This window comes from Vitis riparia, chromosome 7 (genome assembly GCF_004353265.1).
Source record: "Vitis riparia cultivar Riparia Gloire de Montpellier isolate 1030 chromosome 7, EGFV_Vit.rip_1.0, whole genome shotgun sequence".
NCBI lineage: Eukaryota > Viridiplantae > Streptophyta > Magnoliopsida > Vitales > Vitaceae > Vitis > Vitis riparia.
The window spans coordinates 17,647,582-17,673,170 of NC_048437.1; the positions used below are offsets into that span (position 1 = coordinate 17,647,582).

At 36.2% G+C, this 25,589-nt stretch overlaps 1 protein-coding gene across 1 annotated transcript; it reads left to right on the forward strand.

Moving 5' to 3' along the window:
• LOC117917417 lies at positions 1–25,478 on the forward strand. Its single transcript, XM_034833684.1, has 10 exons — positions 1–292; positions 3,427–3,792; positions 4,195–4,267; positions 4,418–4,530; positions 4,755–4,839; positions 5,309–5,381; positions 12,392–12,447; positions 22,586–22,651; positions 24,919–24,984; positions 25,057–25,478. The coding sequence occupies exons 1-10, from the start codon at positions 102–104 to the stop codon at positions 25,135–25,137; spliced, it is 1,170 nt and encodes a 389-aa protein (XP_034689575.1). The 5' UTR covers positions 1–101; the 3' UTR covers positions 25,138–25,478.
• Positions 25,479–25,589: the final 111 nt, after the last annotated feature.

A 25,589-nucleotide genomic window follows, 5' to 3' on the forward strand; every position in this document is an offset into this window, starting at 1 on the left:
CACATGGAGATGAGACACCCACAACCACGATGACCCCCCCTTCTACTTCTCCCCTGCACATTTGAAAAACCATCCCTCCCACTGCGCCATACCTTCTCAAAATGGCTCCAACCCCACTTCTCAGTTACGCCTTCTCCCTCCTCCGCCTTCCTCCTCCCTCCCACTTCTCCAAACCACGCCGCCCCATCCACCGCTCCCCCCTCCTCCATGTCCCTCCTTATTCCTTGGTTTCAGACGACACCATCACGCTTCTCTTTCCTCCCCATTTCCTCAAGCCCTTCTCCACCTCCCGGTTAGTTTGTCACTCTCCTTCTGCTATTTGTTTTCTGTTTGGTTGCTCACGAAATGTGAGAATAAAATAAAATAAAATAAATTGATTTTTTTTTTTCCTGAGTTTTAGATTTTTTATGGCTGGCTTAATTATTTGGTTTTCAGATGAAAGAGATTTTCTGATTAAGGGAAAACCAATGTGACATGGAGAATGCATGATATTGGTTTTTTTTTTTTCCTTCAGTTTCTCGGCAACCAAACTGTACATTGCAGTATGTAGTTAGCTGTTTCTGAGACCCCACCTAAAATTAAGGCAACAAAGGAGGGAAAAGAAAGGAAAAAGCTTGAACGTGGCTGCAATCATTGTCAAGCAATTTCCTCACTTTCACCTCATTTTTTCCCAAGAACCAAACACCACATGATCATTCCAATAATTAAGTCAGCTGTTAGCTGTCCAATGAAAAGGCATGGATTACTAGTTAGGTTAGCAATTACTAATCCATGACTGCCAACAACTTTCCAACAGATAAATACAAGAGAACAATGAAAGCCTTGGATTGGCTCTTCATTATGGGAATAGTGCAATGTGGTTGGAATTCTCCCTTATTGAAGAGGAAACCTGAAAGGCAAATTTTCAAATGGATCAACATAAAGCCATGGATTTGGATGGTTTTTCATTAGCTTTCTATCTAGATTGTTGATCTACACAGAAAAAACATTTTCTTTTAGCTTTCAATAATGGGATTATCAATAAGAGCACCAATTCTACTTCTATTCTCTTTGTCCCTAAAACAGCTTTCATTACTAGTGGGTTCCATTAGCTTCACAACCAGTCTTTACAAGATCATAGCTAAGGTACTGTCTAAGCACTTCCAGAAAGTGCTTCATGAGACTGTCTCCTCTCTCAAGGAGCTTTTGTTGAGGGTTGGCATATTTTGGACATGATATTGGTAGCTAATAAATGGGTAGATAAAGATTCCCATTGAACTGATAAATGGATGGTCTTTAAGATTGACCTGAGAAAGTGTACAAATGTGTAGATGGGGGCTTTTTAAACATGTATCTTCTCAAATGGGTTTTCATTCCAAATGGAGACTTTGGATTTGTTGGTCTTGTTGTTCTTGTTAATGGGAGAGCAAATGGTTGGTTGGTGGGTGGTCTAGGTCTTAGGCAGGGGATCCTCTTTATCTCCCTTCATATGAACCACATTGTTTTATGTCTATTAGAATGATGCTAACAGTGAAAGAGAATAGTATCTCAAGTGTTCTGAAGTTAGTAGAGATAGCTTTAGAGTGTCTCTCCTTCAGTTTGCCAATAGTGGTTTTATTTTTGAGGATAAGTGTTGATGATATAGCCAAAATCAAATCTATTCATCTTGTGTTTGGTTCCATGTTGGGACTTAGAATCAACATTAACAAAACATCCTCCTGGGCATAAATGTTAACCAAGGTAACACCTCTACTATTCTCTCCTTGACAGGCTGTAAAATGAGTGACTAAGCCTTGTCCTATCTAGGTTTTCAATTAGGAGGAAATCTCAAGGCTCCTTATTTTTTGGACCCAATGCTTGATAAGATTTCGAGAACATTAGCTCATTGGAGGAAGGCTTTTCTACCTCTTGGGTGTAGGATCAACCTGATATAATTATTTTTATGCCAAATACCCACCTAGTACCTACCTATTAGGGGTAGGTCATCCTAATTCTGTTATTTTTATCCCCCATACCTACCTAGTACCTATTTGTATTCAAATCCCACTTGATTTTGTTTATTGGATTGGGAGAAGCCAGTGGGACTGTCTTTGGTTAGATGTTGAAATGGGGAGGAGAAATGATCTAATAGGTTAGAATTAGGTTCGATGTTTCCATTAGGAGTAGAGCACTTTTGGGTAAAGTGGACTTCGGAAATTTCTGAGAGAGAGCAATTTGTCATTGCATAATGTTATTAATTATCTATGGGTAAGTTTAAAGATGAGATGCCAACATTATGGTTATATGTTCAAGTTTTTGTCTCTAAAAGCCATCTCCTATGCCTCTCAAAACATTCCCAACTTGTTTGTTTTTCAGTTGGAGATGGCCTAAAATTTTGTTTCTGGGAAGATGATCCACAACTTCAAGAAACAAGCAAAAATTATAATCTTCCTGTACATAATGATAACATTACACTTCTTATGCACTTAAAATTGTTACAGAGAAGTAATACCCTTAGATTCCCTCTTCAGCCCCTTTAGGTTGAGTAATATGACTGGATTTTTGTGAATAAAAGATTTGAAAAATCATCATTTCAGGTTTGATGCCAAATAAAATGCCAAGAAATTAACATTAACCTGGGTGTGACAAATGGATGCTCTTCTAGTCGCCTATAGCTTGTTTTGCTGATTTTATACAATCTTTGAATGGTAATTACAACTTCTGTCCAAAAAATTTGTAAGAATTCCATCATTTTGTAAAAGCTTTGAATGTTTGGAACATGGATGTGTCTGAGAAGTTTGTAAGAATTTCATTTTTGTGCTCAATTAATTTTTTAGAATCAATTACAAGTCAAGTAACTCAAACTTGATTCTATAGTAGTGGTGGTGGTGTTTAATCGGATTTGATTGTTTTCACTAAATTTTGGTATATCCAGTAAATTTGTTTGACAATTTGACTGATCTTTAATTATATTGTAATGTGAGTCCAAAGAATTTAATCTATATTAATTATTGTTCTGGTGCCAGATGTATCCCTTACCTTTCTTGTGATATTGAGACCTGTCTCATATATATCCAGAATGCATTCTATTTTTTTCCATCTCAAATAGATTTAGTAAGCTTTTTGAGGGAAGGACCTCTCATCCTTCTCTTGTACCTTTACTATTATTAATATATTTTTTGTTTCTGGTAAAAAAAAAAAAAAAAAAAAAAAAAAGATTAGTAAGCTTTGGACAGATGGGTTTCAGTTCAAATTCTTATTGGCCACCACCAGTGTTATAGCTTTTTCTGTTTTAAAGATCCTTAAATAATCATCAAGTAGTGATTACTTTGTGTAAGTCTATGTTGTGTTTCTCATTATGATACTCTTGTTTGTTTATTTTTGTACTCTTGCAGTAGGCTGTTGTTTTGTTGATTTACTTAATTATTGAGGTATAAACATGTGACTTCTGTCAGTTAATACAAACAGGATTGGAAGCTTCCAAAATGAGGATTTAGAAAACTATGAGGCAGCTGGATTGAAAGATACTCCAGTTGAACAAGATGGGGATGCTCCTGTCAAAGAACAAAGTAGGATTTCTGAGGAGATATTCCAAAATGGGGAATATGAGACTTCTGGTTCTGGTAATTCATTCCTAGTAAAGGTAGCAATAGCCCTGGGTGTGGCTGTCACAGCCACAATAATATCCGCTGGATTCAAGCAGCCTGTTGGATCTTCTTTTGGGTTTCAACGTCTGGCTGAAGATTCATCTTCTTCAGTTTTGTCTGCAACCCCTGTTGGTTTCACTTTCAAAGCTTTTGGGTATAGAATTGTACTTCCAGAATATACGCCTGGGTATGCACCTACCTCTGCTTGCACTCTTGAGTATTTAATCACATAAGGACTGTTTTTTCAAGCTCTCATGATTCTCATGACAATAATTCGTTGAAGCAAACTGCTTATTTTCTCTTCTATACTTACCATTGTGTCAATTGACCTTCAGATTGTTGACCAGTATATTTTATCAACATAGAAATTGCAATTCAAATGAGCTAAAAAGGAAAAAAAAAACAAAAAACAAAAAAACAAAGAGAAAGTAGTAGTGTTGGGAGGATTGAATGGGCATCCAATTGAAGTGTTATTTTTAGTTCAATCTACCATCCATATTTCCAATCAAAAGACATTGTGAAGGTTTTGCTTGCCCATCAAGTGCAGAACACAGAAGTTCTGAATGTGTCTATAGGTTCTGTATTGCAGATGGGTCTACTTTTGGTTGCTCATGGCTGCTGGATGTGGACTTTTTATTAGTGAAGAGGCTTTAAATATTTGGGTCTGTCCTTTTTACTGGTACTTTTGTTTTACAAACTCACACATTTCCTTTTCCTCTTTGTGTTTGGCTATATTTTCCGTTCTACACCACTAGTTTTTTATAGCTGCTGTTTATTTAAACTTGTAAGTCATCCTCTAGTGAATGATATAGGTTGGAATATCTTTAGCACGGATGCTGCATTTGGATGGGTCATGGCAATCTTTTGCTGAATCTTTCTCAAGAAAGGCTCCATGTATAATATCTACAATTTTCTGGGTATACTGGTAAATGGCCACTACATTCTATTCACATGCCATTTTTACAGTCATATTTTGTAAGAATTTGTATGGTAAATAGAACCCTTTTTTTGGCTACAGAAACTTGTTTAAAACTAAAATGGTCTATCAGATTGCCTTGGACTTTTTTGGTAGAATTTAATCATTTATATACAGTATATTTATTACTACTTCTTGGTTTTGTGAATCTTATACTGCCTAGTGACCTTCAGGGGAGTTTGTATTAGCGATATGATTCCATTTTACCTTGGGAAGGCTTTTAGGCAAACTGGGGCATCTGATGATGTTTGTTCAAAGGTTTGTTCTCTCTACATGTTTCTAAAACATTCTTTGAACTAACGTATAGTTAGTTACATCTGGTGTAAGACTTTTTGTTTTTTAAAATTGCTTTGTAATTTTTGGTGCAATCCAGATCACCAAGCTCACCAATGCCAATTATCACAGTTCACAGTGTCAGATATCACAGCAGTCCAATCCAAAAACCACATTATTTTGTAAAAACCAAAAGTACAATACCATTTGATAGAGCTATCTGGGTAGACAGCTCTCAATTTCTGACCAACATTGACAATTGGTAGGCATTATAGGCTTGAGAGTGGTAGGTAAACCAATTGTAGACTTCTCAGCATGTGGGTTCTGACAGATAGTTAATGAGGAGGATAAGAATAAGTTGTACTCCAGATGTAACTTATATAATCTTTTGCAGTTTTTAGGTAATGATGTGTGCATTTGCTTTCTTAAATATTTCATTGTAATATACATGTAGCTAGGGATCAGCAAAGAGAAGGCAGCAAGCATTACAAGGGCGGTGCAAAGATATGGCAATTTCATAGGATTTGGTGAGTTCCAAGATTTCCTCTGCCAAAAAAAAAAAAAAGAGTGCTAAGAGTTAGCTGCTTTTCAAGCTTATATTTTGAATTGTATTTCTCAATGAATTGTTTGCTAGCTTTCCATGTTTACAGATGCATTGGCACAATTTCTTGTTTTGTTTTAGTATGACTGACCAACATGTCTTTGGCATTTTGTTGGATGTGGCTAATCAGCTATCTTGGATTTGCTGCCATGTGGTTGGATGGTCACCATAATAGTAAATTTGGTTCACCACTAGACAGACTCTGTTTGGGCAAAATCATTTATATCTTTTGTTAGCAGAGGATTCTAGATCCTGAGGTTGAAATTTAATGAACACTTCTCAAGCACATTAAAGAAGATAGTAAAATCCTTCCTGATACTCAGTGTCAATAAAACAAAGTAAAGAATGACAGAGATATCAGTTTTTAATGTGGTGTTAGGGGACAGCAGAAGGTGCTAGCAAACACTGTTGTTTCTAGGGTAATATTAGATATAATCATATTACCATTCAAGGCTTCTATCAGGTGGGCAACCTCTTTTCTTTTTCTTTTCTTTTTTTTTTCTTTTTCTTTTTTTAATAGAAATACAGCAGAAAGTTTTGAGGCACTCATTATCTTGATTTTAGTAGTATACATATTTCTTTTGTATAGAATGCCATATATATATATATATGAGGCCTATAGGTATGCCCTCTTAACAACTGCAGTGGTCAAGTGCAAGATTTATATTAGTTTCTGTTAATGGATAAGTATGATGAGAATAAACCTTACATTGCCTTGAATAATAGAGAGAGGAACATCATCTAGTCTAGCTCTAATTAATTAATTTATCTGAGGGAAGTTGCCTATCAGAAACAAAAAAAGATGAAAAGGAAAAAAACCAAGGGAAGACAAAGCATATTTATATTTACATGCCCCATGTGTAAAGCAACTCCATGCACAAATATCACATTGTCCAGCACCCTTCCTGACCAGTCAACTTGGACTCCAGACTGCTTGTGCCTGATATTCTGACTCACCTAGCCATAAAGCCAAATGCATTAGCCATTACATTAATAAGGTCATTTCAGTGTCTTTCTGAATCTTCTAACCATCCAAATGAATGTAATGACAGTATATAGTCTGAAGATTGCCCTAAGTGTTGCCTTGAATATCTTCTGTTTCTACCTCTCAAATGGTTGGCTCTTGCTGCTTTTCTTGGAAGCAACACATACATGCATCATGTGCCATGGAGGATCTGGACATAATGATATGTTTCCCTTTAACTATATGGAGTTCTAAATTCCTATAGAAGGGGGTTATTTTCCGTGGATCATGGTACTTGGAAAAGTTTTAGGAGACCTACTTCCTTGGAAGCTCATCCCAGAAATTTCAATGAAACTTTAGGAGAAACCTTAAGAAACCTTTGTGAATCTATACCAGAAACTTATAGAAAATTTCTAGGAAATCTTTGAGAAACTTATGAGGAAACATGTCCCATATGTTGCTTAGAAAACTTCTAGGAGGATGCTTAATAGATTTTAACTGTTGCCTCCTTTTCTGGTGTATGATATTCTTCTTTTATTCTTGAAGGATGGCTTGTCTTTATTTCTAATTATTATTCAATGAAACGACTGTTTCCTCTCAAAAAATGGGAGAAAAAAAGAAAACAAAATATCTCTAGTATGAGGAAAATTCTTTTAAGAAATCTGATTTTTTTTTTTTTAAATTAAATTTTCTAGCCACAAAAACATTTTCCATATAGGACCATATGAGCAATTTGTTTGGCCCTTTTCTTTACATCATTTTCACTGAAATTTTGTAGTGTTCAATTAGTATCTTTATAAATAACAAGGAGATAGAAAAAAAAAAGGAAAGAAAGAAAGAAAGAAAGAAAGCAAGCAAGAAAGAAAATACTACCTATTATTGAGAAGAGGAAGAATCCCAGATGCAATACCAGTGTTTTTGAAGTTCTTCCCTCTCTCCCTTTCCTTTTCAAAAACTTTTCCCCCTCCACTCTTTCTTTTTCTCACCATCCTCAACCTTTTTTTTCAGTATTTGCAGAATAGTTGTTAGATCTTATAAGAACACTGCTGTCTGATGATTATTATGCCAAAAACAAGCTACCATATTGTTTTCCAAACTGGTTCAAGTGGCGTTAAACATATTTGAGAAACTGTGGTCCAATCCTTATCATGCAGCAATCCTGTAACTCCCACTCAACTGCAAAATTTAAATTCAAACCAGTCAGATTGGTGAACATGTTGCACTCTGTAAGATTGATTAAATTTGTAGTTCAGGCATTCATTCTGGATTGAAACTTATGGAAGACTTGCATTTCATGTTGCCTAAATGCACACATGCATATAGACCAATAGGATAAAGAAAGTCTGCCTAATTAAAAGCAGGCATAGCCCAAGTACACAGATTGTATATGAGGCATGTAAAGGCAGCCAAAAAATCCAAAGGCAACAAACACCTGGCTATTGTAACCCAAAATATCTACAAAGTCAATATGGGATGGATCAGCATTTCCCTCCACACAAGAAGAGGACAAAAGAAAGCCTTTTCGCACCACCAACCTAAAGTCTCCTCTCCTTCAAAGATTCTTTTATTGCATTATTTCCAAAGTGGCCAAAAAAGACATAAAAGAGTCATCCTCCAAACCACCTTGTGGTTGCTTTTCATGTTGTTGTGTGCTTGCATGTGTGAGTGTTTGTGTGCATGTGCATGTGCATGTGTGTGTAACGATCCACTCCCTCCTATATAGATATCGTCTACTGGATCTAATGGATCTTCTTAGCTTTATAACATGTCTACATGTTTAAGAGGAGCTCATACATATATAGTGTCATGAACTTTTTCCTCTATCTAATGTAAGATATTACAATTACCTCCATGCAAATATAACGTCCTTGACCTGTGATACAATTTGTAATGACCCACTTCCAATCATGAAGATATTGTATAGGTTTTCACGACTTTAAAACTTATTTACATGGTTAAGAGGAGCCCGGCATGACCTGATATTGACCGGGCCATTACGGGCCAACGTGCTGGGCTAGCATGACCCACTTAAAAATCGTGTTGGGCTGGGCCAGCCCATGCAAGCCAAATAGGTGGCCCCGCACGATCCATAAGTCCGCGGGCTAATTGTGTTGTGCCGGGCTGGGCCATGCCGGCAGGCCATGATCCACGGGCTACTCACTTTGTTAAAATTTTAATTTAATTTTTTAAGTCATTTTTTCTTTAGTTTTTTTCATTATTAAATAAAATTTCTTTTTGTTACTTTAAACACTTCTAATAATTATATTTTTTTTATTTTTTATACACCTTTGATAATTATACTTTTTATTTTTTACATTTATATTTATCGAGTTTGTAATTATAAAATTTATAGAAATGTAATTTTTTTAAAAAAAATAGTAAAAAAAATTATATTTGAATTTGTTTATTTTTTTTTTTATCAAAATAGCAATAAATTTAAAATAATGGAATATAAAAGGAAATGAAATAGAAAAAATAATTCTTTTATTCAATATTTCAACAAATTACATGAAAAAATAAAGAGAAAAAAAAAAAGTGAGAATTGCATCACTATAGTTTGAGTACATTCCAACTAGGTTGGCACCCACCCAACTATGAATCATATGCATTACTCAACCTTTAAAAATTAGCTACATTTAATATATTTAAAAGAAACGAACAACATATAATTCTTCAATTATCATATTCACTTTTGTTTTCTTATTCAATCTTCATTCTTCTTTTTTCATCTTCAATCATCATCAATCTCTTGAACATCATTGTCTGCATTGAGATGCAATTTCTTGAAGGTTTCTTTAAGTTCATCCTCTAAAGTTTGAAGTCCCAACGTCCATCTTCCCAATCCTTCAAACATGTCAAAGCTTCTAGCATCTTTGCTGTAAGAGTTGTCCTCTTGCCTCCTATTATATTTGTGGCTATAGAAAAAGAAGATTCTGATGCTACAGTAGACACCAGTGAGGTTAGTAAATCACGTGCCATTTTAGATAGTATAGGAAAAGTGGATTCATGAGATTTTCACCACTTCATAATATCAAAATTTTGTACTTCATTAGGGGATAGGTATGAACAATAATCGGTATCTAAATATTTTGAAAGATCATACCTACTTGAAGGACCAATTTGTCGCTTTCCCTTAGCTAATTGTATAAAGAATGGATCATTTCCAAATGTAGATGAAATTATGGTACTTGAAGAGACATTACCATATTTATTCTCATAATATTTATATAAGTTGTTTAATTATTCATATATCTTACCCTCTGGTTCGGATGGTTGGTTCATACAAATAGCTATGAAATTTAAATTATTTTCTACACCTTCAACCTTAACCCTTGGATCCATATAAGCAGCTAAACAATAAAGTGATGGAATAGTCTTCCAATATTTCAATTTTTTTTTTTCCATTTGTACACATATTTCACTAAAAAGGGGATGTTCCCTATATTGTCGAAACATATCACTCATATTGCAAATACATCTAAGTGTTATACAAGATGTAGGAGTATATACAGCAGAACACATGTTAGTAGTATCATAAAAAACTTTCAAGAATTTTAAAAAAGCAAAACCTTTCTCCCAATCATCAGAAGTTACTATAATTTCACCTGTCTTACTATTAACATAATCTGATAGTATGTTATGATACCCTACACAAGATTCTAACATTAGGTATGTAGAATTCCAACGATGACCAATATCACGACGAAATTTTCTCTTCTTCAAACCTATTGATTGACATAAAGTATAAAATTCAGTCTATAAAAAAAAATAAAGTATAAAATTCTTGTAATTTGTTTAATAAATCAAGAAATAGTATAGTAGACCGGATAGCCTGTAATGAGGGTGATATTAATTTTAAACCATCTTGGACTATTAAATTAATTATATGACAAATACATCTCACATGAAATATTTCACTTAGTGGACCTTCTCTAATTGTTCTTACAAATAAATTTATGACACTTTTATTATTTGAAGCATTATCAAAGGTAATACTAAAATTTTTTCTTTGTATCCCATATTCTCTAAAAATACTTGTCAAAGAATCATATATGGAAGGCCCATCATGAGGATGTAATATTTTACGAAAACTTAATATTTTCTTTTGTAATTTCATATTTGAATATGAAGGTTCATTACTTTCATTGGTCCACATATCTGAGGTCATAGATACAATACCACTATGATTTTTGAATTCTTCAATTATTAATTGTTTTTCATTTAGGTAACATTTAATTACATCATTCCTAGGAATTTTATGATAGGTTGGTTGAGCATACTTGTGCATGAAATGTACAAATCTAGGATCTTCTCCAAATGTCAATGGAAGCCCCATACTAGCTACCATTCTAGCTAACCCTTCTCTTAGGAATTGTTGATTGTATATAAAGGGGGTCATTGAAGATGTACTAGATCCTATTTCGTTTTGACTTATTTGGGATTGTCTAGGGTCTAATGCACCATGTTTTTTGTTGCATTGTTCGACATGTCTTTTAAGGTGACCTGTGTCACCACAACTATATGTTTTTTTACAATACTTACATTCTGCTAGATTTTCTACTTCTCATCTTGTATTTTGTCTATTTATTATAGTGAAGTGATTCCATACCATAGATGTGCGTCTACTAGGCCTAGGTTTTTTGCCTATGGGATTGGGTTGGGGAAGGTTAGAGGGAGGGACACTAGAGGAGTTGGGAGTCTCGTCATCTTCAAAAGGATTAAATTCTTTAAATGCATCAATACCAAAGTCAAGGTTTTCTACATCTAGGTGATGAGGATCCAATTTTAATTTTAGAGGAAAAAAAAATAAGGTCAAAGAAAGAAAACAATTAAATTAAATATATAGAATTAAAATAAATAAATGAAATAACTAAATATAAATACCTCAACCTTGTGAATGATGACCACTTGTAGAGTTGGTAGATATCTTTAGCACTTGTAGAGTGAGTAGATATCTTTACCACTTGAGAGAATTTCAATTTAGAGAATTGTGAAAAGAGAAATTAGAGAGAATTGTAAACAATATAAAGAGAGAATAGAGAATTGTGTGAGAGAATTAAAATGAAGGGTATGTATAGAGAAGTATTGGTGAGTCATTTACTTATTTACCCCTAAAACTAGTCGTTATATAGTTGTTGAGAGGGGTATTATAGATATTTGATATAAAAATATTAATAGTGAGTGATTTACTTATTTATCCTTTAAATTAGTTGTTATATAGTAGTTGAGAGGGGTAATATAGACACTTGACATGAAAAAAGTAAAAATAGTTATTGATTTACTTTTTTATCCCTCAAACTAGCGGTTATATGGTTGTTGAGAGGGGTATTATAGACATTTGATATGTAATAAAAAATAAAAAGTGAAATTTAAAAGGGCCAAGTGGGCCGTCACGGTGGGGCGGCACGGTGAGCCAGCATGGTGGGGCACGGTGGGCCAGCGAGCTGTTTCTTTAGGCCGTGCCGGCCCAACCGCTACAGTGTTGGGCTGTGTCGGGCCATGGGCCAAAATGGGCGGCATGGCCCAATGGACACCTCTACATACATGTGTGTGTTAGGCATGTTGTTTGTTTGTCATGTATGAAGTGTGCATGAGTTTTCTACACTTCTATAATTTTATTTGCATTTCTTTGTGTGCATGTGTTAGGCATGCTGTTTGTTTATCATGTATGAAGTTCACATGAATTTTCCACACTTGCTTCTATAATTTTATTTGCATTTCTTTGTGTGCGTGTGTTAGGCATGCTGTTTGTTTATCATGTATGAAGTTCACATGAATTTTCCACACTTGCTTCTATAATTTTACTTGCATTTCTTTGTGTGTGAGTGATATGAATTTATATCATTGCATGATTCGTTTCCTTTAATGAATGTGGGGGGCATGCTATCTGTTTATCATGTATTTATCACACTTGCTTCTATAATTTTACTTGCATTTCTTTTTCTCATGATCCTGTGCAATGTGATTTGCAGTAGAGCGAGTTTCCGTAGGAGTAAGAAATCCAACTGCTTTCCTAGCAGGGGCCATGGTTAGTTATTATCATTTTTCAATGCTCTAAGTTACTTTCAGTCTATCCAATTTATTATGGATATTGGTTTTAAACTCAAGAAACCCCCTTATGCCACTTTAATAACTTTTGCTGATGCAATATTGTTATTACATTCTTTTGTTACCATGTGATCTTGTCTAATCTTTGTAAGCATGCTTGGACTAGTTTAGCATTGTTGGTTTTTATTTTCTTAGACTGATGTAGCCCCACCGCTTATTTGACGGTTGAGCAGATATAAACTTAAAAGAAAGAAACTCAGCTCCACTAGTTTTGGCACTGGCTTGCTCTATGCATAAGTGTGTGACAAGCTGTCACATGTTTGCTATTTCCTTATAGCTCTGAAAAGCCTAAAAATAAGATGCTTGAAAATGTAGTGAATTTCTGGATTTAAATAATCTTCAACAATGATATGCTCTTTACTGGGAAGAAAAAAAATTCTTTCATGATCTTCTGGTGGGTTGATTCCTTGAAAGCTGAGATTTTGACTCAGCTATGTACCTTGGGCTAAAAGGCATCCTTCTGTAGGGATTTTTCTCCATTGATATCAGTTGGGCTGAATAATCGTATCAAGTCCCTTGGTGGTATCTGGAATTGAAGTCTTAGACATATTCCTTTGTGGGTTTTTTCCTATATTTTCATGGATTCATAGATCAGCTAACAATACCATTTTGAGCTGAGAGCGGAGCCACAACCTTAGAACGATTTCAAGGCCTCAACACTGCCACTTTCTTTTGTTTAAACTTTATTTCCTTTTTTTTCTCTTTCTTTCTTTTTTCTCTTTTGAGAGTTTCTTGTCCTTGAGGTTTGCATTCTCCTTAATGCAAATACTACTTCTTGTCTAAAAAACAAACATAGAAACAAGGTAGATTATCATAAAAAGCTATCAATTGAGAAGTGAAGATTGGAGAATAGTTGTAAAACTCATTAGAAGAAGAGACATGTGACAAAGAAGTTTGGAATTTGGAAAGATATGGATGTTTCAATTGAAAGGATCCTGGAGACATAAATCTGATCTATGAGCAGCAGAGGAATCAAGAACATTTACTTTGGGGTGGGCAGGATGGGGAAGTTTTCAGAAGAAAAATAAATTTCTTACAATGAAAACTGTCTTCATGAGATAAATGACAATAATATTTTCAATAATACACCTTCAAATAGCTGAATTGGAAACAATGTATCACAGAAGCAGTGGATGCAAATTGTACTTACATTCACTTGTACAACCAGAGGAAAAACTAGGAACACTTGTTGTGGACCCTCCCCCGATTCATCGACCGGCGGGACTTGCGATTAAAAATATGTGGAGAAAAAGTGGTTTTTGAGTTTTGGAAAATCCGTCCCCGATGAGGAACAGTTTTGTTTGGAGTCGCCATTTACTTTTTATTTTTGAAATATGGAAAATTAAGTAAGAACAAAAACCCCTCAATGACTCCAGTTAAGAAAAAGCGGTCCGCGAAACTTGATTTCTGGGTTTGGTGATTAGGTTACCTATTAGGAAGGTACCTCATGCGAGGTAACACCCCTGTAGGCCCGGGGTTCGGTCTTTGCTAATGAATTGAGTACATTGGAGCATATGGGTCAAAGATCAGCCAATCCCCCCCAGGCTACATGGATGATAAGACTCATACAATCCTAATTGATATTCAGCATGTATAGGAAATCAACAATCAGAACAATGATGCGTACCCGAGGTCCCTAACCATGCGCTGTGGAAAAGGGTGAGTCAATAAGCACAAACACACAACATATGCAATCACCAAATCTACTAAAATTTAGTCATATTTCTACTTGAATTAAGAGAATTTTCAGCCATGACCAAACCTTGTATATGAAACCTCTAATCTCCACCAAACAACCACCAAAATGGAGCCATGAAACTTCATTACGTGGCTGAAATTTAGCTATTCCAATTTCGTTGACTTTCAGCTGGGAATTAAAATTTTTTCCACTTGAATTTCATCCACTAACAGCCACAAATTTCATAATTCTCCATAAAAAAAATTCTACCAAAGATCAATTATAGGCCACCGAATTCATGTAAGTCACTTGCATTTTTTCATTAGAAAAAAAAGATTCATCAATTCAAATATTTAACAGCCACCCCTTTCGCTCATTCTTACCATTAAAATAATACACTATGTTGCTGCCGCCTTTTCCATTAAACTTGCCAATGCGGCATGAACTTCTACCCCAAATCTCCATGTCCAACCTTTAATTTTAGCCAATTACATCATTTAAAACTTTAGCAAATCTATACTTGAAATTTTAGCCATGATTTTCATTAACAATTTCAGCAAATAATCACTCGAATTTCAGTCAAGGTTTTCATTAAAATTTCAGCATTTCTCTACTTAAACTTCCATAAAATTCAGCCACTTTATTTAGCAAACACAACCACTAAAATTCAGCTGTGAATATCCATTAATGTGACCACTTTTCTCCATTTTTTTCTCTAAAAAAATTAGCCATAGAAATCCACACACACAAGGCCACTATTTCCATTATTTTCCACAAAAATTCAGTCATGATAATTCACCCATTTATGGCCACTAAAATCAGATTTGCAGCTGCTGAAAGTGCCCACTACCAGTTCGCCATGTTTCTGATTCAAGCACAAAAAAAGATAGCAAGTTACAAAGAAAACAATTAAGAACAGAGAGCTGACGATCCCCTCGCAGATCTGATAATTTGTGATCATCCACTGCCCAAAACCACCAAGACTAAAAAAAAACAAAAACGAGGATCAACAAGGGGTTTTGAGCTTTTGAGTCTACTTCAAGTGAAGATGAATCAAACAAGGGGTCACCCAAGTATGATCCAATCTTAAACAACAAAGAAAAAGTACGCAAAATTAAATGCCCTTCAAAAGAACCAACACAACCCAACCTAACAGTAGACAGAAAACCAAACAGAGATGAAAAGGTAGTAGAAACAGAGAAAAGAGTGAATTGTAGAGAGAGTAGTCATATTTAGATAATATATATATATATATGAGAGAAGAGTATTACAACATTACATCCACACTCCAAACAATTGAACAATGCCTAGAAAATTAAAGATAACCAGAGAGAATGAAAGAAAAACAGAGTAATGAGTGGAAATGATCAAAGAAGCTACAACAAACACTCTTGGAAAGGCTCCTTCCAACGAGAACAACTGGGCTCCAAGCTGCTCTGTTTTTTTTTTTTTAAACCTCCAGCAAACCACAGCAAAATCAACTTCCCTTTCTCAAAATGTCTCCCCTCTTCTTCTTTCTCTTCTCTTGCTCTCTTCTCTCTCTGGATGCAGAGCCCTCAGAGATGCCAAGAACCCCCCCCCCCCCCCCCCCCCCCCCCCCCACACTTTCAGTCGTCACCCCAGTAGAATCTCCCACCCAAAATTTCCAAAACCTCCCTTCACACTCTCTCTGAAATGCCTTTTATGCCAACTTCCCCCTCTCAGCATCTGCACCACCTCATTTTTCTTCCCCTTCAGCCTTGGAATCCCCCAGCATCAACCCCGGAACTCCAACTTATTCAACTCCTCCTCCAATCACAAGGTGGGCAACTGCCCCTCATAAATCCACCATTGCTTACCCATTAAGAATCCACATGGATTCAAGGTGGATTGCAATCAACCTATAAACCGGTTGAGAAAAATTCTCAAATTTTGACAGAATATTCCTTAAAAAGTAAGGAATCCAACAAAAAAAAAAACGGTGCGTAATTCTGAGCTCGGATGAGGGAGAAATGACTAAAAACAAGCCAAAGTGCTCCAGATTTTGATGGGCTTCAGCGAGCTACCCCGACAAACAGGCTAAGTCGGTTGCAAACCGATCAAGCCGATTGAAAAAAAATTTCAAATTTTGACAAAATATTCCTTGAAGAGTATGGAATCCAACAAAAAAAAAAAATGCGCAATTCTGAGCTCGGATGAGGGAGAAATGACTAAAACAAGTCAAAGTGCTCTAATTTGGATGGGCTTCAGCGAGCTGCCCCGATGAACCAGTTGAGCCAGTTGCAAACCGGTCGAGCTGGTTGAGAAAAATTCTCAAATTTTGACTGAATATTCTTATAAGAGTAAGAAATCCAACAAAAAAACGGTGCACAATTCTGAGTTCGGATGAGGGAGAAATGACTAAAACAAGTTAGAGTGCTCCAATTTGGATGGGCTTCAGTGAGTTGCTTCGACGAATTGGCTAAGCCGGTTGAGAAAAATTCTCAAATTTTGACAGAATATTCTTTGAAGAGTAAGGAATCCAACAAAAAAGAACGGTACGCAATTCTGAGCTCGGATGAGGGAGAAATGACTAAAACAAGCCAAAGTACTCCAATTTGGATGGGCTTCAACGAGCTCCAACTGAACTGAAGTTTTTGTGGAGATCTTAACCTCAATCCTGTAGCATGATATGAACCAAGGAATTGGCCATGACGGCATTTCATAATGGACCAAGCGCTCGCACTAAATCGAACCATAGGTGAACTCACGTGAGGTTCAAAAACCGATTAAGCCCAACAAGGGCTCTATGGCCGTGACATACAAAAATTGGGTGTGGGCAACATTCCTAAGATACATGCAAGTGGCAAGGGACAAAATTGAGGGTCTACACTTGTGTTCTTCCCAAATTTTGAATGAATATATGTGTGTAAGTATATTCATTTTTCAATTTGGTCATATAATGACTTAAAAAAAGCAACAATGCCTGCATCACAACTAGTAATTTCTCTTTAGAAACAAAAATAGGATATCAAACCATTTCTTTCAAAATTTTAATTCAAAACTGTTATTGTTTGCCTATTTTAAATAGGCATTCCTACGAGCCTTCTTGACTGATACATGCATTAACAGGAATTTGAGAAATCTCATTCATGGAAATATGGCTAGACATGATACAAATTGTTACTAGCATGCATCTTAAATATTTCTCGGAAATAAGGGCTAATGCAAAAATATATCTGTAGGTGGGCGATTAGTTTTGAATTAGAGGGGCCAACATATAGAAAATGTAGGTAGTAGGAAGAGGCTTTAAGAAAATTGGGTGCCTTCGTGTTGGAAAAGTAGCAAGGTCTAGGGATTTTTATAGAGGAATGAGGCAGGAGACAATCTTAATTTTCCTATGGCTATTAACTTGAACTGAAAAACATGCTTTAAAAGAGAATGGGCATAGAAACTTTTTCTGATGGATCAAATAACAGTGAAGTAGATTTTCTTGTCGTGAAGGAAGGGTGGAATAGGCAAAATGTAAGCTCTCTATAGTTATTCAGGGTGAGGTATCATAGAACTAACAGGTTGTTCGAACCACTCTTTTCTCTTAAGTTGTTTATAACTGATCATGCCTGTAGCTAATCTCTCCCTTATAAAGAACCTAACATCAGTGCTATTGAAATAGAAGATGATAAAAGGAAGTCAGTGTCAGAAAAAAGGAACCAGTAGCAAGTGTTCTAGGAGAATTTTAAAGGAACAATTCATCATATAAGATACTTGATGGTGGAATGATGATATCCTGATTTTGGCTAGTGTAATACAAGCCTGTTACATTGCTTGGCAAAGATGAAGGGATATGAGAAGTTTTGAAAAGTATTATCTGCTGGAGAGGAAATAAGAACTTATGCTTCCTCCCAACTTAGGATTGGAGAAAGGGTTACTCTAATTGGATTAAATTAAGCCAAAAAGGCTTAGCTTGGTTGTTGGACTCAATGGATAGTCGCTGTAAGTGGAAAGAGAAGGTTCGTTCTTCAGGAGTGAAAAGACAATGGAAGGTGGCTCAAGGCTGAAATGAGGCAAAACCAGGCAGGGAGGTACTTACTATGTTCTGTCCTTTCAGAGGGTGCAATGAGGTTTTTCGTGATTTTCCCTGAGTTTTGACTTCCTAGGTTGGGCTGCAATCACCATTAGAATCAGGGGCTTGTGAGTTTTTGGCTCGGTTTCTTCCAGCACCATTCCTAGTCATAGTTGTAAGTTTCCCTCTCCAAAGGTGGGGGAGTTATCAACATTGGTTTCTAAAACAGAAAGTTCTGCAGAAATGGTGAAGAGGCAACCAGGTGGGTTTCAGGACTCAGTTCAGGTGGAGATGATGGAGGAAGACTTTATTCAGAAGGTTAAAGAGCTGAAATGTTGCCTTGTGGGTGGCGTTGGGGAGCAGTAGGTGATCCTCTGCCAGATTGCTTAAAAATGGAAGCATGGGCAAGCCAGGAATGGAGGAAGACAGGTAATGCAGGGGTGATACGTTTGAGCAGTTCTTTTTCCCTTTTTGAGTGCTCTTCCCCAGAGGCTAGTAATTAGTTTTTGCAGCAAGGCAGTAAGCTCTTTCAAGGGAAAATTTTCCTCTTTGATAAATGGGTGCCGTCAGCCATATGTATATGGGGGACTTCCACCTTGCAGAATCTTGGATGGCTGAGCTGCCTACACACTAGTAGGGGAAGAAGCTTTTCAAAAAAGTAGGTGATGTGTGTTGAGGCTTTATCATGATGGATGAGGACAGATGTATTGATATCAGTTTTGGTGAGCAAGAATTTCAATGAAAACTTCAGGAAGGGAGTTGCCAGGAAAAGTGAATTATATTAGGAGAGTTGCCAGTGTCGTTTGACTCTCTTAGAGCTGCAATGACAGGGAAAGGTAGAGCAGTTGTAGAGAGAGTAGTGTGCTATATGGAGGTTGATAAGGGTGGATTGTGCTCATCTGCAGCTAAAGATGTGCTAGTGTTGAAGAAAGAGAGTCAAGCTATGTGTTGAGAAGGTAAGGGACAGAAAAGGCATGAATTCTACAGGGAAAGAGCAAACTTTGCTGCAGTATGGGGCCCACCTCAATTCAAATTCCCACTCTCAAGGGCCTTTGAGTGGCCCAAGCCCTTTGTGTAGGATTGTTGGGTTTCACGCTTGGTAAAGTGTCTGTTAGGGCCCCTCCCTAACCCCATTCCTTAAAGGTGAGCTGATCTCATGGTTGTGTGGGCTGAAAGGCTCCTTTCTACGTTTCCAGCTTGCTCACTCCATTTGAGCTAGTGAGCCCAATGGGTTTGTAGCAGAATGCTTGAGATTATTCTTAGCAAAGCCTGTAATGATCAAGTCTCAGTTGAAGAACGCTCTGGTTTCTAGCCATAGCAGATGTGAAAGGGAGAGAGGCTTCAATGCTGTCTTTGACCATAAGAAGCTTTAATGACTTTAATTGCAATCTGATCAATATGTGCTGGATGGAGGTGCTTTCACTTGGAATGGAGGCCAAGACAATCGAGTGTTGTCTTGCCTTGATTATTTTTTGATTTCTACAGATAGGAAAGAACATTTCTACAAAGTGGCTCAGAAAATTCTACCCAGGCCAGCTTCTGATAACTATCCTATCTTGCTTGATAGCAGAGGTTTAAGAGTAGGAAAATGCTCTTTTGGATTTGAAAAAAATGTGGCGTTAAGGAGGTGGGTTCAAGAATTGAGTTGCTGGATGTTGGAGGAGTTATGTGCCTAAGGTTTGGTTAGTCACAAGCTTGCTTGGAAGCTCAAAGCTTTTACAAGGGACCTGAATAAATGGAATACAGATGTGTTTGGCAATATTGCTACTCAAAATCTTATGCCTTGCATATGATAAGAAGATGGAATGTGAAAGGGAGAGGATGGCCTACCATTTCATGAGTCAGAAGTAAAAAAATTGGCTCTTTCAAGAAACAACAGGTTGGCAATGTTTGAAGAAACATCCTGGAAACAGGTTGGTTCCATCTGCTAGTCAATAGTCCCCCACTGGTTTTTATAGAGCATGAGAGGCTTAGGACAAGGAGACCCTATTTCTCTCTCCCTATTATTCATGGTGATGATGGAAGTCTTAAGTTGTTTCTAACGAAACAGAGGGTGGTGGAAGGAGGTTACATTAAGGGGTTTAAGGTGGAGGGTTTAAGGGATGGTGGGGTTGAGTAGACACATTTTGTTTGCCAATGAAACATTGTTTTTCTTGTGAGGTGTATAAAGACAGTTTATCTTATGTTAGGCGATTCTTTTGTGTTCTGAAGTTGCTTAGGGATTGAGAATTATCTTAGATAAAAGCAAGCTGCTCTTAGTTGAGAGAGTGGAGGATTATGAGGGTTTTGCTAAGGAGTTGGGATGTAGGAGGGGTAGCTTTCTGACTAATTACTTTTGCCTATGGTTGATTTCTTAGTTCAAGTCCTTATTAGGGGCAAGATTTGCCAATGGCCTTACAGTCATGTTTTGGAATGACCATTGATGTGGTGGAGACCCTTCAAAGGGTTGTTTTCTAGGGCTTTTCAATTTGGCAAACCATATGTGGAAGCTTGGGTTGCAGATTTTTAGGATGGACATTGTTGGAACCGTAGAACCAGGAGGAACTTTTTAGATGGAGAGTTGACAGCAGCAGATTCCTTGTTGCAACTTCTAAACTTTTCTTTTTCCCTTTTTCCTCTTGTGACTTGTAGAGTTGTAGCATATGCTGGTTTGGCAGATTTCTAGGAGGGAATCATTCTCCATTAGATCCTATTATTTGTCTTAAATTTTCAAATGAAACTTCTACTTTCCCTCTAAGATGATTTCGAAACTATAAAATACCTGCCAAGTTTGTTTGTTTTATTTATTTTTTTTGTTAGAGAGAGGATAGAGTTTGGTTAATGATTGCTGGCTTTGCAATGATGACCTTCTTGAGTCTGCTGCCCACTCTTATCCATTGTTAATGGAATTTTGGATTTCAATTGATGGTATTCTCCTTAATCAATGTTTCTTGGTTGCTTCACCATTTGGTGATAAATGTTCTTCTTAGTTAGCATGCTACTTTTAGAAGCCAAGTGCAAGTGCAAGGATGTATGGAGGCTAATTTTGTTATGTACTTCTTAGCTCACTTGGAAAAAGTGTAATTGAAGAACATCTAAAGACTTGGAGTGGTGGTGATTAGAGTTGTTATATGTGTTTCTTAAGACAACTTTTTTTTTTTTTTCCCTTTTTTGTGGTGTGGTGGGGGAATGGATTATCCTTTTTCTTCTCCTTATGGGATTTTATGGATATGAGGGGAATTGGTTAGTTTAGCAAAGATATTGATCTGGTTTTTTATGCATTGGTTGTATACACCATTTGTACATGGATTGTGCCTCTTTTCTCTCAAGCACTTCTTTATTCCATTCAACTCTTAATGCTTATCAAGCAAGAATAATAATAATATTTCTAAGATAATATATATATATATATATATATAGAGAGAGAGAGAGAGGAGAGAGAGAGAGAGAGAGAGAGAGAGAGAGAGAGAGTATTGTTTAGGATCGAGTTTGTTATTATTTAAGTTTTATTAATATTCTGTTTTTAAAATTCAAAATATAGTTGTCATAGGTGATTAGGAAGCTTTATCTATCTGAATTCGGTTCCTATTTTCTAGGGATTTGCTTTAGCCTAGATTCTATCTGCTTGTTAGTTTTCTTTCTATAAATGTACTGGGTGTTCATTCCAATAAGTTATGAGGCTATTCCATTTATTTTCTAGCCTATGTTTACATGGTATTAAAGCCTCTTTTGGCAGGAGGTCATGTGTTTGGTGGTAGTTCATGTGATCAAGCCTCACCTCATATTTATTTCCCCAATTTATTTAGTATGCCCAAAAGAGGATAATTGTGGTTGTTTGTCTGAGCCTATGTATCTCTCCATGTATTGGTATCGTGCTGTATGTGAGGGAGGGTGTTAGAGAGTAAGATATACATTGTGAACCCAAATCCTACAAGTTTAAGCTTTTAGGAAAATTGGTTGTTCAACAATAAATATAAAATATGTGTGTTTGCTTCAATGTAAGTGGAAACATGGTTAGTCTGCATGCTTAAATATAAAATTAGAAAATAATGAAAACAATATCGTGCAGAAAAACAAACTAAAAAAATTTGAAAAATAAGGAAACCAAAATTTTGAAAGATATTAAATCTAAACAATTAACTTCTGATGAGAGTAAGCATTGTATTGATTGGTGTCGTATTTCTTTATTTTATTGATTTATTTATTCAGTTAGGACAAATTGTGACTGTAATCTAATAGCAATCATGATAATATTTTCATCATAGATATATTTGTCAGTTATTTGATTCACTCAAATATCTATTGAAAACACAGCCCATTTGTATTGACTGTTTATCACACTGATTGTCTTGGTGAGCATGTGCTTTTGTCCGAATGCAGGGCATATCTCCAGAGTGTTTCTTTGCTGGTGTCTGCTTCGGTGGCCTGGTCACTCTTCCACTTCAGGTCATTTTTTGTTCTTTTTGAAAACTTGCAGCATATCATACAGATAGACATGCATAGTATAAATTTATGTACATAAATAGATACCTAAAATGACTTTTATGCATTAACACCTATGTGCATATATCTACATAGGGAGCAAACTTGTATGCAGCTAGCTTTTTTGCTTTTCCATGTGTTTTTTATTCTTTTTGTTGTGGATGGTATATTGTATATGGTCAATTGAATTCCATCAAACTCATATTGAATCAACTTTCTGCACATACTGTAATAATTTAAGATTGAGGTTTTGCCAGCCATCTGGTAGCTTGATGGTGTGTTTAAGAAAAAAAACGACATTTGGTGAATTGCTTGACTATCTCCAGAAATGAAAAGAAAGGGGACCTAGGCATTAGAGTCTTATCTTCTCTAGATAAGGCCATGCTATGCAAATGGTGTTGGAGATTTGAGTTCAAAAGGGATCATTTGTGCAGGTGGGTTATTTGAGTACGGTTATGGGAAGAGGTGGAGGGGTGATCTTCAGATTTTGGAAGGGAAGGTTTAGGGTGGGGTTTTAGCAAGCAATTAGGAGAGGATGGGATGATTTTAAAGCAAGAACTAGCTTTGAGTTGGAAAATAGCAGGAGAGTCAGGTTTTGGAAGGATGCTTGGGGTTGTGTGTGGGGTGGTGTACTGGCATCCAAGCATCCTAAGGCAATTTCTTGATTAAAAGGTGGAGATTATATAGGAGTTACCATTTCCTGACTTCATGATGGATTAGCGTTGAGGATAGATTGGTTTGAAGGTGTTAGTGCATTAGTCTGATTAGATTAAGTTAACAATTTTGTTTCATTTATCTTAGTTTAGGACTTCATTTTTTTTTCTATGACTTACACTCAGTTGAAGACTCAAGGTTATAATCAACCAGAGATAGCACAAGTAATTATAAAAAGTTACAAAAAGGGTAATGATCTTTATAAGTGGCATAAAGTGAACTTTAGGGAATTAAAAAATTGGGCATTTAATTTTAATTTGGAAAGGGGATTTTATGATCAAGCGCTCAAGTGCTACCAAGAGGCACTCAAGCACACTTAACAGGCGCCTGATCTTTCAAAGCCTGAACTGCCAGAATTCTTAGTTTACAAAGTTTCCAATTTTTATATCTTTTGGCAAACTTGTTTTGGAAAATTGGGATTTTGGAGTTCCACTAGGGTTTCAACCATATATATATGTCTTATGTTTTATAATTTCTCCTTAATGTGCAAAAAGCCTAAATGTCATTACAGTTAGCATTAATTTGAAACTCTCAAAACTATTTGGTTTAATTCTTGGATTCATGAGAGAGAATTGCACCCCTCAAGGTGTTGAGGAGTCTTAAGGGATATGGTGGTGCTGCAATACGGATGTGAGATTAAGTGTAGGTACTGGTTTGTAAATATCAGCGAATAACAATTGTTAAAAAAATCTCTGTACTTAATTTTTCATAGTTAGTAGATTATAGCTCTATGGTCTTTGACCTCTTGGTTTTTACATCCACAAAGTCCTTGAGAGGCTTTGTGAGTGGTTTTCAACGTATATTTCTTGTGTACTTGTGCGATTAGAATTATTGAATCAATTAACACTTGGTAATTTAATTAAAGAATTTGTAAAAACCAAAAATTTGTAATCTTTGGGCTAATTGATAAAGGACTGCCTATTCACCCCCACACACCTGAGGTAGTTCCATGATGCAAGATCTTAAACTTTCAAGAAGGTTTTAGTGATGGAAAGTTCAAGGTCAAATCTATCTATTCTTCCTTAGAGCCAGAGGGAGGTGTTGTTTTTCCTGGTAGGCCTGTAAAAGTGATTTTCTTGCTGAGGAGGCTCTTACTTTGGATCAGACCAAAAGGAGAGGGTAGCCCTTGGTAAATCATTGCTTTCTGTGTAAGAGGAAAGAAGAATCAGCTGATCATGTTCTCATTCATTGTGAAAGATTAAGGAGCCTTTGGTATCTCCTATTTTCTCTTTTGGTGCTTTCTTCTTCAGTGAGAGAGACCCTATTAGGTTTGAATAGGAGTTTTGTGGGCAAAGAGTGTAGGAAGGTGTGGAAAACTGAGTCACTTCATCTTTTTTGGATATTTGGTTTAATGAGATTCTGTAACTGACTAATTTAGTCTGTACTCTGATATAGATATTTTTGTCAATGTTTTACTTCATCATGCGGTCTTTTTGCTCATCCCTGTTAAAATCTTGATTGAAAAATTTCAAAAACTAACACCACCGTTTTCTCTTTGCTTTGCTTTCCAAACTCAGTTGGGGATCGGGTTTCTACTGAGGGAGCGCCCTGTCTTTGCCTTGGCTACTGTTGCAACAGCAGTGGTAGGCAAATATTCCTTTTGCTTGAAATTCTGAATTTACTAATAAAGGAACCTAATTTATGCAATCTTACAGGGAGTTTGGACTGTTTTTCCATATGCTGTGGCTGCTTCAACAGCTTTGTTCCTTTTCTTGAGACGCCGCTACTTCACATAGGCCCGCTTAAAATCTTTTACCAGTTAAGTGGTCTAAAAATTAGAGAATAGAAGCTATCAAATTTGTATACAAAGATGAACTATAAATCTATTGTTTGGATGGATGGTAATTGCAGCCACTTGTTGAATAACCATCCCAATCTTCCCTTTTCTTTGGGGTTCTTCCACAGAGGGAGTGGTCTTAGAATTGATTACCCCTAATTATGTATATTTGATATTTGCCCCTTCATGAGGAAAACTCAAAACTGGGTTGAATTATAGCTATTTCTTTATCATTCTTGTATATATAATGCATACTCTCTTCCCAAAAGTACTTGTTTAGAAAATGAAATTACACTTGCTATTCGGATTGAATGTTTCGTATTTCATCTCTTTTGGGATTGTCTATAGCCTTGTTTCAGAGCTAAAAAGCCATGTTTGAAGGTCAAATCTAACTTTTTAAGGGTGTTTAAA